Genomic DNA, 18,691 nt, shown 5'->3' on the forward strand with positions numbered 1-18,691 from the left:
AACAGTAGTGTGCCTTTAACAATTATGGTTATTTCGAGTTCGGTACCACTGAAGTTTTCTTCTTCCGTTTCCCTTTCAGCCAGAATTTGTACTTTATTTTTGTCCTTGCACTTTATTGAGTATTTCGCCGTCTAATTATGTAATCGCTTTGTCTCACTTGTGTTTGCCAAAATGCAAAAATGAAAAAGAACATCTTCAGGTATCAGAGAGCGCTTGAGCTAAAAACCTATCCGACACCATATTGTGTTTTTGTGAAAGAGGACCCACAGATGCCTTGATTTTATCTTTAGAGTGGAAGCAGAACATTGAGCCGCGTAATTCGCTGCACATTGTTTGTCGTGCATAATGAGCCGTATTTTTTCACACGCCGTGGCATCGGACCGGTAATCCGTATCAGCGACTATACAACTACAGTATAAACAATGCGTGTTTACTTACACTACGACATACTCTTTTGACAAGCACATCCACCCCCTCCTTCATGTTGTGTCTAAACACCGACTACACTTTGCATCGGTTTGCTGTGGGCTCCATTTTGCCCCAATATCACGGGCATCACAGCGGACAAGGGGAGGGAGTCCGGCTGTGTCCGCGATGAGGATTAGCCTGTCAGCGCTTCAAACCGCCGCCCGCCCCGCCCCCCCCCCCATTCTCCTCCTGCATGTGCACACCTGCCATTTTTCAATTATCTTTCATTTTCCTCTGCTGAGAGCGTCTTTTCCTGCCCGCACAAGTCCCTGCGCCGGCGGGAGTGTGAAAAATATAGGGCTGTAGTCGTCGACAAAAGGAGTGTGTTGGAGTGTGCAGGGCAAACAAAGAGGTGCGCAGCTTCTGATGCCTCAGCCTGCAGAGTTAAAGCGGGTTTTTTTTTTTTTCTTCATACCTTCGCCGCGAGATAAACTGGTGCTGCAGAATATCTCTCATATGTCGATAAATGATGCATCAAATGATTTCTCTTTGGTATAGAAGTTCAGCTGCTTTCCCCTTGAAGGCAGTAAAGTTGGGCTTGGATTCACTAATATGTGGAATCTGTTGTTCTTATCTGATTATGGGAACCATTTTTATTCTTTTGGTGCTTCTTCTGTTTCCGTTTCCATCCCAGCTCTGCCCAGCATACTGACATCGTGTCATTGGGCTCACCCAACTAGCCTGTGTGAATGTAGTGGGTGACCATAGTGCTCTTCTAACCATTCAAATCTCTGCCTCCACATGTAGAGGGATAAATGCCCTCTGTTGTGCGTCACACTGATATGCAAGTGGAAACATACAGTGCCTGAGAGCCAAAGTTTTGGCTTTACTTCAGACAGAGATGGTTTGACTGCATAAATAGCCATTTACTTTTATCCTGTAGCTCGCTTCATATCAAAGTACCACTGTCTTACCCAATGATAGATACATGATACATGATAGATACAGTTTTTAAGAGCAGGCTCAAGACCCACCTTTTTAGCTTAGCTTTTATCTGACATCTATTTATTTAGTCCTAATATATAATATATATGGGAGGTTGTGCCAGGCGTATTGTTTTAAATGTTGTAATCTGTAAGGCACTTTGTGATACCTTTCGGTTTGAAAAGCGCTTTATAAATAAAGTTTGATTGATTGACAGACGGCAACATGTCATACAAAGGGGCGTGGCGTCGACGAGGGGGAAGGAAGTATGTTTTGGGAAACGTATTTATGACACACAAATGAAGTCAAGTCGTAATCGGTTCCATATGGATGTTTTCATTTCTGATTGATCAGTAGAAGCAAAAAAACACAGTCATAGCTAGAGTTAGCCTGAAGCATGTTAGCATTCAACGTTATTTATGTGTTTATGGGCTGTTGAACTGTTTTGCTCCTCCCCATGTCTTTGTATCTTTATTCAGTAGGAAACTACTCATAATTCAGCATTTGTAAAGGGACTATACGTATTTTCCTCCCCCTACATGTTCCAGCCATGTCCTTGTGTAGAATGAGCTCAGACCTGTTCATCACAACTGCCTCTAAAATTACTTCGAATGACCCGAATGCCCGAGCTTAATATAGAAGCTGAAGTTCCGCTTAAGACCTGAGGTGGAAGTAGTGATCACAAAATGACCAACTTACATCTAGTCTCTTTAAAGTCGTTTTGAAGTAGTCATAGAAAGTTTGATTTTTCTCCTCTTTGTTTTCCCTCTCAACTGCTTCAAACATGACCATATATGGGCGATTCCAGAGAGGACGTCTGTATCTATAGCCTGCTCCAATGGCCGCTGGCTGCCCTGCTTTTTGACCACAAACGTGGTGGCCGCCATTGCTCCGCCGTTGCTGTAGTACCTCCATATCGCCGCTAGGCCCCCATTGAAAAGCATTGGACTTTAGACACGTTAAAAACTACTTTAAAGCCTGGTTTCAATTGTTTCAACGCTAGACTAGGCTAGATCTTCCTCCTGAGATAACGCTGGGTTAATAACAATATATGAAACCAGGCTGGTTTTCGTAATATGATTTTTTGAAATCTCGTATTTAATGAGGCTCGGACTGTTAGCATTGGAGCAGCGCGAGCTACACGTCACGCAAGGGCCGAGTCTACGGTGAAAATCCCGCCCGTATGCCCTTTTTAGGAACATGCTTCGTCAGAGCTGGGGAGGGGGAGCCTGTAAATCCGCCATGAATTGCCCCACGGCCGTGGTCATTCTGGTAAACGGGGAGGAGTGAGCATAAGACGTCCATTATTTTCTACAGTCTATGGCCTGCTCTCTCCGGAGTCGGGATCGATGCACCAGCACTAGCTTCTTCAGTGGCTCAGATTGTAGAGCGTTCGCCCACTGATGCAAAGACACAAGCTTTTAGTCGAGCAGATTCCGAATGCTTGATTTGTAACATATTTGTGTCTGGTCTTGTTTCGATGCACCATGATTTTATCTGTGAAATGTGCGATAAAAATAAACTTTCTTCTTCCACCGGAGAGGATGTTGGCACGCGTTCCCAGCCACATTTCATTCAGCCCCAGGGCAGCAGTAGCTATACAGAAGTGGCCAGAAACCACAAGCCTGCTTTCATTTTGAAGTGCATTTCATCAAATATTCGGGTTGATACTTGTGAGAGGTTAGTGCTCTCACCTAGACTATAAATTCAACAAATACTTATGCTGCCGTCCAAACATTCATACAGCTTTTTGCATTACTTATCAGTGGCACAGTAGTAAATCACACTCCCACCTTACAACAATAAGACACATTCCTTAACCATGTGGGACTATTCTATATAAAGTTATCTACATATTTCTTGTTGCTTAGTTTGCTTGAAATCCTTGAAGCTGAGAGTTTGAAATGTGCATTTGGGGACTTTATTCAATTAGACTGAAATGATTGATTTCACTAAATTGTTGATGTCCACAGATTGCAGACCCTCCAGGGCAGCAGTCAGGAAGCGTCTCCGATCACCTGCCATTGAGATTTGAGAGCCTCACGACGAGGTGCCGTTGTGCTGCCTCTGAGTTTAAATAGTTTGATGTCATTCATATTTGAAGCTGTGCAGACTGTTGACAAGTCTCTGAGGAGGGACTGAACCCTGTGCGGAAGAGTTAGCTGCAGCGACAAGCCACATTTCACTACATATCAGTTTACTCTTTTGTTTTCCTCTGGCCTGCCTGGCAGCTTTAATCTCAGCATCTTTCTACCCATGTTTTCACTCTTTGAATGTGTCCAAACCATATGAACTTGGTTAGGTCTGGTTAAGTCCTGGTTTAGTCAATATTTAGTGCAGCATGTGGGATTTTTTTTTTTTTTTGGCCAGTTTTTGGTTTATATCAGAGATAGAGGTGGGCAATAATAATATAGAATTTGCTGTTTGGAAGATATGCAAATTTACAATATTGAGTTTATTTCCAATGTCAAAAAATGTAAAAAAAAAAATGTAGGGGGAATATGAGGAAAAAATAGGGGGAAAAGTGATAAAACAAAGGGAAAAAATAGGGGGGAAAATTGAGAGAAAATTGGGGGGAAAGTGAGAAAAAAAGTAATGGGGAAATTGAGGGAAAAGTGAGGAAAGATAGACTGAAACTGTGAGGGAAAGTTGGGGAAAACGTGAGGGAAAATTGAGAGAAGTGAGGGGAAAAAAGACTGAAACAGTGAGAGAAAATTGGGGGGGAAAAGTGAGAAAAATTGAGAGAAAATTGGGGGAAAAGTGAAAAAAAAATAGACTGAAACAGTGAGGGAAAGTTGGGAAAAATTGAGAGAACATTGGGAAAAGAGAGGGAAAAAAAGACTGAAACAGTGGGGGAAAATTGGGGAAAAAAGTGAGAAAAATTTAGAGAAAATTGAGGGAAAATTGGGAAAAAGTGAGGAAAAATTGAGAGAACTTAGGGAAAAATAGGCGGGAAAATTGAGGAAAAATTGGGAAAAGTGAGAAAAAATAGATTGAAACAGTGAGGGAAAATTGGGAAAAAAGTGAGAAAAATTTAGGGAAAGACTAAACGGGAAATTTCTTGGGAAAAACCCACAAAACCCACAAAATTGGGTAAAATTGGGGAAAAAAAACATTTTTGAGCATATTAAATTGTTTTCCAGCATCTTTTTGCATATTTCCAAAATATTGCTTCATCGTTGTTATCGAGAAAGTCACACAAATATTGAGATATTCATTTTGCCAATATCAGAGGGAACGAACAGCTGTTGATTTCTGAGTTGATGCAGGTTCTTATGCATAAATCCAGCTGCAGTGACGCCAGAGCTCTCTGAAACCGTTGGAAAATCTGCTTTTGTACTTGTTGTTTGGATGCGTTTGCTTGTTTCACACAGGATGTGCGTTAGACAGTCTCGCTGAAGGAAGCCGGAGCCCACCTGTGTCGTCCTCTCCAGACGCCTGGCTTTTCCTGCTTTGAACCAGTTTAAATTCAAATGTTCAGGATTAGTCTGGTAAAAGGAGGAGGGCAAGAGCAGACTCTGTCTCCCTTTGAAGAAATCTGACCCACTCAGTAACGTCATGGGAGATATTGGGACTCAAAAAAGGAAAAGAAAAAAAAATGCTGCTGAAGATCATGTCCATTTGTTCGAAATGTCCTGAATTACCTTGAATTAAACATGTGAACTTGTAACACAGAAGCTCTTATTAACTCACTGGTCCTTCTTACATTTATTGAATCTGATCCCCCTCAAATATTTTGCCAAAACCCTTAGTTTAGCAGCTGATCCCTCGGAGAATGCGGCTTGATATATTTTAGATGAATTAATAATAAAAAACTTACAATGGAACGCTTCCCTTTTCTTATTTTCTTTTATCGACCCAACACACGGGGACTTGTTGACGATATAATGTGCACCAATAGAGTTTCAGACTTTTCCTGTCGTCCTTTGTCTTTAAAAATGTTCATCTGAATTTTGGCTTAGAAGAGGAGGGAAGTCATTTGAGTCACAAAACACGGGTCTAATCCACCTTTTGTGAGATCTCCGTGTGGTCTGTGCATTATCCAGAGACTCTTGAATGAAAGAGCTGAATGGGGATTAGCTCGACCGTGCTAATTATAGCGCATTCATGCTGTCCGTCACTTCTTCAGATGTGTAATTTAGGCAAATGTTTAATCAAAAGGCTTTTAAAGTGGACCGCGCTGGACAATATGCTCCTAATTTGCACTTTACAAAGAGTTGTGTTTGTCCAAAATAATGTTTGAAAAGAAGTTTAAGTAACTACTTCTGTTTAATTGTATGAAGCAACTGAAACAGAGACCAGTCATGTTTGGAAAGGGAAGGCCTTGTCTTCCTGATTTACTTTGTACAAAGAACATACGGGGGAAATTGGATGAGAAATGCCATTTTCTTTTATATTAGGGACAAAGATTTGCTCTGAGGGGATTTCGGATATCTTGTTAAGCTTTTGAATGAGGTAGTTATTATGAGAAAAATATGTAAAAACAAAAACAAATTTCACCTCGTTTGTTAGGGTTCTAAGCTCAAAAATTAATCAGGAATTAGACATTGAAAAATCTTTCAAAAGATGTAACTGAAGATGGATGATTTGGTGTCCGGTGGTGCTGCTGAAGTGGAAATTTGCAGCAAGCAAGAACAATCCATTTTGAGAAAATGGCCTCTGAATTTACAACTTCCTATATATTTTTCCTATATATTTCTATGCAGAATTGTTGAATTAGTGCATCGATCCATCCATTCATCCATTTTCTTCCGCTTTATCCGGGGCCGGGTCGGAGGCAGCAGTCTCAGCACAGATGCCCAGGCTTCCCAATCCACGAACACCTCCTCCAGCGTGCCTGGGTCTTTCACGAGGCCTTGTCCCAATAGGACAGGGGTCACCAACGTGGTGCCCGCGGGCACCCAGGGGCCCTTTGGGGCATGTCCAGTAGCCCTTGGGACTTTTTCTAAAGTGTAAAACACTTCATTTTCTTGAATCTGATTCTTAAAATTACAGTTATTTCGGTCACCTCATCACCTCATCAGCTGGCTCCTTTCGACTCTACTCCGAGCTCCTCCCGGGTAACTGAGCTCCTCACCCGATCTTGAAGGGTGTACCCAGCCACCCTGCGAAGGAAACTCATTTCGGCTGCTTGTATTCGCGATCTTGTCCTTTCGGTCATTACCCAAATCTCATGACCATAGGTGAGGGTGGGAACGTAGATCGATCGGTAAATCGAGAGCTTTGCCCCCGACTCAGCTCCCTGAACAGCCCGATACAGCGAGCGCATCACTGCTGACGCCGCACCGATCCGTCTGTCGATCTCACGCTCCATCCGCCCGAATTAGTGCAATAATATATACAGGCAGCGCCTCCTGGGTTTATCCCCGTTTCAGAGCGTGGTGTCCCGCACTAGTCAGCTCCCCCTTCCTCATCTTCCTGCGCAGCTCCCTCCGCCCCACAAAAGTCGAATACAATCCAGTGAACGTACATTAGCCAGAGCAACAGTAGAAATAGAAGACTTGTGTGGCTTAGCTGTGAGTCCTGCCCGGATACCTCCTGGTTTGTCCCTTTTTTGTTTCCTTTAGCGCCTCTTGTGTTTTCTCCACTGTGCTGCAGGTGTGGGGGGCTCTCGGTGCCTCTTCAGTGTTTCAGAAGAAGACATTTGTAGGTCTCAAATGTCTTTAGCTCATATGCTAGCTGTATGTGTACTTTAAAAACAAAACTGGGTCCTTTATGGCTTGTATGGACACTGGAAATCCACTGAACCTCACAGAAGCACAGCATGGATGTACAAAAGTATCCAGTAGAGCAATGTGAAAGATTATAGGTGTACGATGAGAGAGGAAACTGGCCCCAAAACCTGATAATTGAAAATAATGACTTTTCCTTTGGTCACTTCTCCCAATAGAAAATGTGTAATATATGACCCAATATGAAGGCCTTTTTTTTTTTTTTTGCTGTATCCTGACATTTCCCCCAAACCATTCATCAGAACCAGAGCATTCAAACATCCACATCTTTGGTCTTAAATTGATTTTTCTTGGATTTAGTCGTTCACGCCTTCTATAGAAATCCTTGCCTGTTATATTTGATCCTATTTTGCCTCTTCATGGCGCTCTTATTAAACTTACTCAACTAGAGATTCCTTCAAATTCTGGAATACAATTTTAGGCCTCCATTTTCTCTCTCTCTCTCTGAACATTTTGCATATCCTTTGTCACAGCGGCCCGTATGTGGCTTTTTTTTTTTTTTCTTATGCCGTCAACATATTGCTCCGGGAATTTGCTGCATTTGCAACTTTGGGTTCGCTTCTTTAAAAGCACAAACATAAAAGTGAGTTATTGTGGTCGACCTAAGAGCTGACACACGGTTGTAGCTGCCATTCAGCGCTGCCACGCCATGTGTCTCTGTAATTGAAATGCTGTCACTTGACTTCAATAACCTAACTTGGGGTGTTTAGCTTATTGTATATAGGTCGCTCTCGGGGAAAAAGGCTTCAAGGCACTTCTTAAAAAATGGAAGAGGCTACAGATGCTTTTTCCAGGTGATAGTAGCAGTAAAAATACATTTGTTTAAACACGGCCTGGATTATTACAGCCTCGTTTAGCAGCTAAAGCTAAACAACATAACGTCTTATTTGTGTGGTTTATTCAAAAGCCACAGCACAACAGCAGATAAAAGTATTGTTTCTGACTATTTTCATCCAGTCCTGTTGTCAAGACCAGTGTTATTATGATCATAGTAGTATAGAGACAGTATAGAGACAAAAAACAAATTTATAGTGGTTAATGAAACTAAAGCTATGACCCAAATCGCCAGGTATTATATTCAATGATAAATAATAACAAGCAAATAATGAAAAAGGAACTAAAAGCATCTGTTTAAAAAAGCCTCATATGATGTGGGCGAAGCTCCATGAAGCTGTGCAAGGTCATTAAATATGTTTGAATATAATTATGTGAATGTGAAGTTTAAAATTTACATTTACATGGAATTTACTTTGACTGAAATTAGACTTAGGCTAAAAAGAGTTTGTTTGTTGTTTGAGTTGACTAAATCTTGACAAAAACCAAATGACCATATTAGGCCCTGATGAAGACGTGGTGGTTGAAACATGTTAAGTACTTCCTCGTGCTGTGCATATTTGTTTAATCAGCCTGGGTTTGCTGGTTTAACAAAATGAACATTGTTGTGAAAATGAAGTCTGCACTGTTTACAGTAGTAGATTTTACAGTACGTTCCAGTAAGTTACTGTACTGCCAATAACACCAGTGGTGCTGCGTATTAATATTACGATAACACTGTTAAGTCTTCCTACAGTAGTGATATAATATACTACAGTAACATACTGTAACAGTATAACTAGGCACCTGGACTGCGACATCCACGGGCCAGGTCCAGTCGACTGAAGAACACTTCTATGCACAAGGCTGTCAGGAAGCTGAAATCCCTCCCTTCCCCGCCCTCCCTGTGCTCCCACCCCTCACCCACCACCCCCTGCCCCACACCAAGGACTTGAGAGAAACAAAAATTAATATGATATAACAATAAAATCTTATGAAACGTTGAATCTTGAATTTTATGTGAATTACAGTAAGTTACTGTAATATTGTACAAGCTATTGATATGTGTTTGTTTGTTTGTTTGTTTATATACTTTATTGTCCCCATATGGAAATGTGTCCTCTGCATTTGACCCATCCTTCCACGCCGCTGGGGCAACCCATCTCCTGATGTAGGGCCAGGCTGATGGTCAGAATCACCTGGACCAGGAGTCACCTGTTATACATGTTTTTAGTGGTAGGGGAAACCAGAGAACCAAGAGGAAGCCTACGCAGACACAGGGAGAACATGCAAACTCCACACAGAAAGGCCCCGTCCAGGTGGGAATCGAACCCGGGACCTTCTAGCTGTGAAGCACAAACTTCACACACTGTTCTCCCATGACTCTCCCAGTGCATTGTGGTCTATTTAGACACTTTAGAATGGACTACTTTTTCTCTCCAGTTGTTCGGACACCACTGCAAAATGGCAAAATGGCAAAATGGACATTCAGACACAGCCCAGAACCTTCACACTGACAGGTATAGGAGACAGGCTAACCACTCGGCCACAGTGGGGGAGAACATGCACTCCGGTTTTGCCCCTTCAAATCACTCGTATTATATTCATGCCAATCTGCTTTCCCTCGGTGTAACCTGGGAGGCAGCTGATTAGACTTTTGCCCACAGGGGTTGTTAATCCTATTCAAATTTAAGTGTCCGCCGACTCAATTTGGCGATCTCACTCTCCGCTCCTTCCTCCTCGTTTGCCTGCGTAAACGTACCCTGCCCTTTTCAGACCGCACCCTTTTAAATATTTTTCCATTAAAACCCGAAATGAGCCAATAAAAAACCTGTCTGTGCTTAGTCAGGGCCGAAATGATGTGGTTAAGTTTTACGGCGTTAATTAAAGGGGAGTGAAGGGCAGCCGCCATATTGAAAGTTTACACAGAAACAGGTGTAGCGTAGTGCTTTTTTAAAGGTTTTCCACTAAGTACTAAAACGTGGTGAGATGGGAAATATCATAAAGCAGTGACGGAGCAGTGTTGAAGATAAATGTGGGCTGGAATATGACTAAACATAAAGATTTAAACAGATGCAGACTGTTCTTTGGGTTAGACACTTCACCCACATGTGAAGCGCAATACTTTAGGTCCCCCTGCAGTGCCTCTAAGGCGGCCCCGGACCACACTTTGGAAATCACTGAACTACTGTATGACTAAATGAAACTTCCTGTTCAAAGAGTATAAATAATTTTTTTGAAATAGGTTGCCCTCGTGATATTCTAGATTGTCATATCATATTTTCAGGTGGAGCTGGGGCCTCATGCAACTCATTGGTAGAGACACAGTTTTGGGAAGAAATCTCCAAAATTGAAAACCTGCCAATGTTGAACTTGATCATTATTTAGAAGTGATTGGATTCACAAACCTGCAACATTCATCTAACGGCTGAACGTCCTTTTATTTGACCGACATCAAGGGCATAATTCTGAATATTGTCTCCACTTTTGGACACCTCTATGAGACACTCATTTGACCTTAGTTCATTTGTGCTGAGAGAGAAGTCGTTGGAGTTTGAAACCGTTTTTGTTTCATGAGGATAAGTTAGGGCTGGGGAAAAAATCGAGTTGGTAGGTCAAATCGATTCATATTTTCCCAAAAAAATTTTTTAGAATAGAAAAATAATATATATATATATTTTAGCTCCCTGCTCATAGGAATAGGGTTCTGCAGAACAGAACCCACCTACGGATTTTTGGTTGTTTTATTAGCTCAATCCAAATACAGTATAAATAATTTGGATGTTTAAAGGGAATACGGTTTAAAAAGGTTAAAATTAAGTATTTTCCTACATGTTCCAGCTGTGTCCTAATGTGTAGAATGAGCTCAGACCTGTTCACCACAACTGCCTCTAAAAATCCTGCACTGTCACTCAAAAAGGTGTTACTTTGGGTCCGAATTACCGTCATGCACGAGCTTTATATAGAGGCTGCAGTTATGCATAAGACCTGAGGTGGCAGTAGTGAGTATAAAATGACCAACTTGCGTCTCACACTGTGGCTTTTCAGTTAGAGAAAGGGTTTGCCTTGCAATTTTATTTATGTTGATGCACTTTAATTAAATACAACAAATACATATATATTGACAATATATTTACTGTTCGCAGTTATTTGGTTTTAAATGGGGGGGAAATTAGCATTTAGCTCAGGACACCTTTAGATGCCAATTTGTAAAATCTCAACACTAGTTTGATTGATTTGTTACTTGGCTTTGACCTCACCTAAATGTGGTCTGAAAACACCTGGATCGTCGATGTTTGGCGGCTAATGCTAGCGGCTATAGGAAAAATACATTGAGCAGGCTAACGGACTCTGAAAAGTCTCCTGGACTAGCCTACTTGCTAACTGCGAGGATCAAACGCCGCTTCTCCTTCTTTTTATTTCTATGGGTCCAGCCATTACAGAGAGATTAACCATAAAGCAAACCGAAAATTCTTTTTTTGCCGGTTACCATGGTTACCACAATAGACTTATTAGCTGTAACAACTAAATTGTAAATTATTTGGCTGTTTGCCATTTTATGACATAACATATAAGACTACACTAAGTCTTAGCAGTTTGTAAATCAAGACTAAACAAAGACTAACCAGGTCTAACCCAAAATATATACACTTTGGACTTGAACTATACGACCAAACTAGAGCTAAACCGGAAACAGCCCGCATATACGCCAATGCACCGATGCCGCGTTTTGAGACCCACTAATCAAAGCCTGAATTTTCTCTTTTTGTTTTATTTTTAAACCCAGCGCGTTTCTGCTCCTTTCCTGCCAATAATAATTTTCTGATATCAAGTCAATTAAATGAAAAATGGAACAGATGTGTGATCATTCTTCCTCAAGACTAAACCGCTCCCAATTTCCTCTGAACATTGTTTGTGCAGCCGCCGAGGAAGGAATAAAAAAAAAAAAGAAAAGCAAAAGTGTTAATGAATCAGGAGCAAATCCAAGTTCAGTGTGTGAAATGGCTTTATTATGTTCTCAGCGTGATTATCTTCTAAAGTGATTCGCAAACTTTTCTCACAAAGTAACCATCTGTTAACCAAGCCAGGACTAAACTAATGAAAGACTGGACTAAAACATTGGCTAAACGGGCGTAAACTCTAGTTTAATGGGTCAAACCAGGACTACGTGATTGAAAGTTAAGTGTCCGCACAGCAGTGAAAGCTCCCAATTTTTTAATAGTTTCTTACACCATTAGGTTAGGTAAGAAACTATTTTTTAATCAAACCAGAACCAAGTCTAAATCAAATGAGATGTAAAGTTGACAAAGCTTAGTTTCTTTAATTATTCAAAAACTGCTTTACAAATGCTGAATTATGAACATAGTTTTCCACTAAATAAAGATACAAAGTCATGGAGAGGAGCAAAGAGGTTCAACAGCCCATAAATACATAAATAAAAGAGAATGCTAACCGGATGCGTCATATTAGCATTGGGCTAATGCTGACGGTTAGCTAACGGTTAGCTAGCGCTAGCTACAAGTGCCGTTTTTTCACTTCTTCTGAACAATCTACTGTGAGAAAATATCCACATGGGCCCGATTTACACTTGACTTTATGTATGTGTGATAAATAAGTTCATATTCCACCAGAAAATGGCTAAAAAGAGTGGAAAATTGTGCTTCTCGAAAGATTCTATTTTCCCCCCTCGGCGAAGCCACGCCCCCTTCTATGACGAGATGCCGTCTGTATCTATAGCTCCAGAAGCCAAGCTGTTCCACGTTTCCCCTAAAATACAGTTCCAAGTTACACAAAATTAAACATGTCGATTTTCTAAGCGGATAAAAAGGGGCACTATAGTGAGGCGTAGTAACACCTGAGTACTTCGACATCTGCGCAGTAATATCGTCAAAGTTATTACGCCTCACAATATAGTGCCCCTTTTTATCGACATAGAAAATTGACATGTTTAATTTTGTCTTCACCCTAACATGTTTAATTATTGAGCTGATTCAATGTTTCTCTATAGATTTATTTGGGAAATTGTGATTTCATTTACCCAAAATGCATTTTTCTCACACTGGTGCAACAATATCTGCTGGAAGTAACACCTAAAGACTTCAAACTTTCCAGCCTTGGACTTTTTTATTCTTAAGGGTTTTTTAATATCTAATTCCAAACCGGATTCAGTGGGTTTTGAATTTAAAAAAGAAGGCAATTTTTTTTCCAATTAAACTAGACATCCAAAAAAACTAAACAAACCAAACCTCAATCTATTATTCAGATTTTGTCGGCCAAAATATGGGAAATTTTGGACATGTTTTGTTATGAACATCCTTATTTTTATACAAAAACATAAAGTGACGGAAAACTTGCAGTACATGTTTTTCTCATTAAGTTTCCAGTAGTCTAGAGCAAAAGTTTCAAAGTGATATCTCCACATTTCAAAAGTTTCCCTATTCACCTGCAGCATCTCGCCTTAAGTTCAATCAGGGCTTGAGGAGTATAAATTGAAGTACCTGCACCACATTTTGAGATCCCCTGCTCCGCGTTATTAAGCCATTAAATGCAAAGCGGCGCAGTCTTCGCAGAACTGGGCCAGGCAGTGTAACAGCTGCTGATGGCTCATAGCTGTCTTTTATGCTGTAATCCTATTAACCTAAATATGTGTCTTCATTTGCCTCACACGGAATGCAACGCGGCTGGAGTCGCATTACGCCGTCATTTATGTGCATTTATTTACATTTAATACAGGGTTATTAACGTCGTCTTTCTTCAATACCTTATTCTCTGTGAAACATATGCCTCCTCAACGTAACCTCATCTTCACCGTCCGCTTCGCTCGCCAATTACTTTCAATTACTTTTCAATCCATGAGCAAGGACTCTTTTGCATGTTTTTCATCTGGTTTTGTAGGTTTCCTCTAGGTTGTCCAATTGTTCCCAAGAACATGATTCATAGGATCCCTTTCTGGGCTTAGATCTCCCCTAGTAAAAACATTTCCAGTCTCAGAGGGACTTTATTGGTTGATTGATTAAAATATGTCGTCTTGTCATTATCAATAAAACCTTGATTGTAATAATGAGGAAGAGACCATTCAAATATTTGGTGTTGGAGTGGCCACCTCTGCTACATTTCCTTTGCCTTCTGGGGACCTGGTTCAAGAATGAAAAGGACTGTGTTTACAAGGGCTCGATATTCCTGGTTATTAGCCATATTCCGGTTATGGATGTACAGGTCGGTGGGGAGTCCTTGCCTCAAGTGGAGGAGTTCAAGTATGGGAGATGTCTCCGATAGTCTTGTTCAGGAGTGAGAGATGGATGGTGCGTGAGATCGATAGACGGATCGGTGCGGCGTCGGCAGTGATGCGGTCGCTGTATCGGTCTGTCGTGGTGAAGAGGGAGCTGAGTCGCGGGGCAAAGCTCTCGATTTGCCGATCGGTCTACGTTCCCACCCTCACCTATGGTCATGAGATTTGGGTAATGACCAAAAGGACAAGATCACAAATACAAGTGGCCGAAATGAGTTTCCTTCGCAGGGTGGCTGGGCGCACCCTTCGAGATGGGATGAGGAGCTCAGTTACCCGAGAGGAGCTCGGAGTAGAGTCGCTGCTCCTTCACGTCGAAAGGAGCCAGCTGAAGTGGCTAGGGCATCTGTTCCAGAGGCCTCCTGGTCGCCTCGTGGAAGGCCCGGGGCACGCTGGTGGGACTATGTCTCCGAGCTGGCCTGGTGTCGCCTCGGGGTCCCCACAGAACAGCTGGAGGAGGTGTGTGTGGATCGGGAAGTCTGGGCAAGACCGGGCCCCGGATAAAGAGGAAGAAAATGGATGGATGGATGGATGGATGGATGGATGGATGGATGGATAGAGAAATCGGGAAACTCAAAGAAACCCAGCTTTTCGTATTTAAGCTCTGTCCGCGCAGGCACATACATTACATTTTTAAGCACAATACGGTGAAAATATTAAAAGCATAAGTGTGTGGCTTATTGCGGGACTTGTTTTTTTGTTCTCTACGGCAAACGACGGCAATGGCAGATTGTGGATAAGTCATTACCTTTACCTTTCCTGGGTCTGTCTGAGCCACCGACGCAAAGGGAGCACTGGGACAAGGTTTTGAAGGGGGCTGGTGTGAGAACGTCGAGCTGATGGAGTTCACAGATAGATAGTGGAGGAAATGGTGTGTTATGGTTGACTCCTCTCTGCGTCCGGAGGAAAACCAGCCGGCTTGATACAGACAAGCCGGCATCGTAATGTACATAAATCCACATTACGATGCTTCTTTCATTCTTAGATATTCACTACTTTTAGTTCTTTCCTGTTTAAAATAACAAACACAGTCTCCAGAAACAGGAGTTCTTCGGACATGCCGCCGCCACATTTGTTTACTATGAACAGTGCATGCACACGAAAAGGGAAGTCTCTTAAAACCAGAAAATAGTGTATACATGCTGTTAAATCCCAGTTACTGACGGAAAATCCCTGCCAGAAAATCCGGGTTTCTCAAAACTGACAAAGATCTATTTTGGGGGTTTTATAATCGGGAAACTTTGATGTATATGATCAAAGACAAAACCGGAATATTAAAAACTCCAGATAATAACCGGGAAACCCGAGTCCTTGTAAACACACTCAGGGGAAAAAAGTGACTGTGACTATCAAACAAATGTTATTGTGAAATAGGAGTACGATAAACAATGGCATAAGTCACAGCACATGTAAGTTGAGCGCTTGATGGTTTAGATTGATTACTGACTCTCTCACTCTGCTTTCTGTTTCTGAAATTTGAATCCATGCTTTTATCACAACTCACTTAGACCCCTGTAATGCATTGTACACAGATCTCAACTTTCCAAGACTTCACTTGGTTTCAAATTTCATAACTGGATCATGTAAATTTGACCATCCATCCATCCATCCACTTTCTTCCACTTCTCTGTTTCCGGGTCGTGGGGGCAGCTGTTTGAGCTGCCCATATCACATTGCACCAGCCCCTTTGGCTCCTCCTGCAGGTGGTGGGTCCACAGAAGGACGGCCTCATGGTTCTAACTGGGCCTGTTAGTCCCTCATAAGGGGCTTCTGAACCGCTCTTCGTCTGACCCGTCACCTAGGACCTGTTTGCCATGGGAGACCCTACCGGGGCACGAAGCCCCCGACAACATAGCCCCCAGGATCATTCGGGTGCTCAAACCCCTCCACCACATTAAGGTGGCGGTTCTAGGAGGGGAATTTGACCATATACTGTATCTACCATTCTCCAATCCCTTCATTGGCTCCCAGTGCACCTCTGAATTCATTTCAAAATGATTTTATTTGCTCTTAAATGTCTTCATGGTCTGCCCCCTCAGTACCTGTGTGATTTGATTGTGCCCTGCGTCCCCTCTCGCTCACTGATCTGCAGATCAAGCTAAGGAAGCTGAGAGGAGGTCGTGCCTTTTCAGTGGCTGCTCCGAGATTGTGGAATGAGCCTCCTCTGTATATCAGACAAGCCAATCCACTTCTTGTTTTTAAATCTTTGCTGAAAACTCACTTTTTCTCTTTGGCGTTCAAATCTGGCTGAGAGTTGATGTTATGGCTGTTATGTCTGTTTCTGTTATTTTGTATAGACTTTGTGTATAGCACTTTGGTTGCTTTTAAAGTGCTATATAAAGAAAGTTGGATTGGAAGCATGACACATTAGGGCTTAGAAAAACATTGTGAGACAAGTGCTACTCAATTAGTATTAGCACAGTATATACACTATAATCACTCTCATGTACTTGTTCAAACTCTTTTTTGAAGTGCTGTGACATTCATGACCAAATAGACTCTTTTGAACTGCGGATCTCAAATATGAAAGAGATTTGTTCCCTCGGCAAAGCAGTTCTTTTTCCGTGATTGTAGCCTTAAGTTTTATTTATACGACACAGATTTCAAAAGATAAAATATGTTCCCACACTGTCATTTTAATCAAAAGATGTGCCTCTCACTAAACGAGGTCTCAAATGATATTACTTTCCTCTCTGGCTTCAAATGGCTCTTTTGAATTGAACACCAAGGATTCATAAATCCTATCACTAATTCTTTTTTCCCCCGTTGTGTCTTTTGCAGAAATGGAAAGCTGGCTGTCCCTCCTCCTCTCCATTGTCTTCTGCTCGCTCTCACTCGCTCAGGACGACCAGTATCTGACCTTCAGCTCGGAGACCCTCATCAACAATGTGCTCCAGGACAATCAGACGGGACGCATCTACGTGGGAGCTGTCAACAACATCTACCAGCTCAACCCGTCTCTCCTTCGGGAGGCCAGGACCGAGACGGGCCCCAAGGAGGACACCCGGACGTGCACCCCTCCCGCCTCTGCCTGCCAGGACACCAAACCCATGGACAACCACAACAAACTTCTCCTGGTCCATCCCTTAAACGGGTCGCTGATTGTTTGCGGGAGTCGATATAAGGGCATATGCTCTCTTCTCAACCTGTCCAACGTGGATCAGCAGCTTTACTACAGCGACATCAAAGGAGAGAGGACTTACGTTGCTAGTATTGAAGAAAACGTCAACGTGGTGGGAGTCATGTCCATCTTCATGAAAGAGGACCACACGTTTCCTGTATTCCTGGTGGGGAAGGGCTACGGAACCCAGGATAGCACCAAACTGATCAGCACTCGGCTCTTGCAGGACTTCCGCGAGTGGGTGGTGTTCGAGAGCATCATCGAAGCGTCGGCGGTCCAGACCCAGCCTTTCGTGCCCAAGTACCTGCACGACTTCCGGCACGCCTTCAAGGAAGACGGCTTCATTTATTTCCTCTTCTCGCGCACCCGCGACGGGACGGATAACAAGAACCTGACGTACGTCTCGAGGCTTTGCGAGAACGACCCCCACTACTACTCGCACACGGAGCTGCAGCTGAACTGCAGCGAAGGCAATCGGTACAACAAGGTCCGCGCGGCGTACGTGGCCAATCCCGGGAAGGAGCTGGCGCGGAGCATGTCGGAGTCGGGATTGTACGGCAACGTGGTGTCCTGGCGCAAGGTTTTGTTCGTGGTCGCCAGCACGGACGACAACCCGACTGAATCGGCGCTGTGTATGTTCCCGCTGGACGCCATCAACGAGAAGCTGGGGAATATTATCAGCGCTTGCTACATCGACGCTGGGAAGATCTTGACGAATCCAGCCGTGTACATCCCCTACTCCTCCTCCAAACCGGAAGAGCTGTGCAAGTCAAGCATCGTTGTAAGTGGAATGTGATTTACTTTTCTTCCATCTTTTGTGAGCCATATGATCCTTGCCTGATGTTGTTGTTAAAGGGATATTTCAGGATTTTTGACATAGGGCCTCATTTCCTAGTTATCCAGACTGTTGCTGGTTTCTGGAGATATTTTTTTTTGTAATTCATGCAGTTCTTATATTTTAAGTTTTGTAGTGCTAGGCTAGTGCATTTCTATGGTATCAGCTAGCCTGCATTAAAAACAGTCTGACCCGCTCCACAGTGCACCTGAGGCAAATCACTTATAACGCCAAACTAACCATAAAAATGTCTGTGTCCATAGAATAATTTAAAATAACTTATATTTGAGCAGCATCAGCTTCGTGGTTGTATAAGCTACGTGACGGCGGAGTGATCTGCTAGAAAATAGTCCCTCAAAATGCGATCATTCATGTGATGCAAGGTCAGTTATATTCCAAAAAATATTCTATCAACACAAACATTTATATGGTTAGTCTGGCGTAATAAGTGATTTGCCTCAGGTGCACTGTTGAGCGGGTCAGACTGCTTTTAATGCAGGCTAGCAGATACC

General features: G+C 42.5%; 1 protein-coding gene across 1 annotated transcript in view; it reads left to right on the forward strand.

Moving 5' to 3' along the window:
• Positions 1 to 18,691, forward strand: part of plxnb2b (plexin b2b) — a 307,007-nt gene that overhangs the window by 128,082 nt on the left and 160,234 nt on the right. Inside the window, exon 3 of the mRNA XM_079567075.1 lies at positions 17,005 to 18,125. Coding sequence (XP_079423201.1) covers positions 17,007 to 18,125 — 1,119 coding nt within the window. The 5' untranslated portion in view covers positions 17,005 to 17,006. The remainder of the gene's footprint in view (positions 1 to 17,004; positions 18,126 to 18,691) is intronic.

The sequence above is a fragment of the Gobius niger genome (assembly GCF_951799975.1).
Source record: "Gobius niger genome assembly, chromosome: 12".
Classification (NCBI taxonomy): domain Eukaryota; kingdom Metazoa; phylum Chordata; class Actinopteri; order Gobiiformes; family Gobiidae; genus Gobius; species Gobius niger.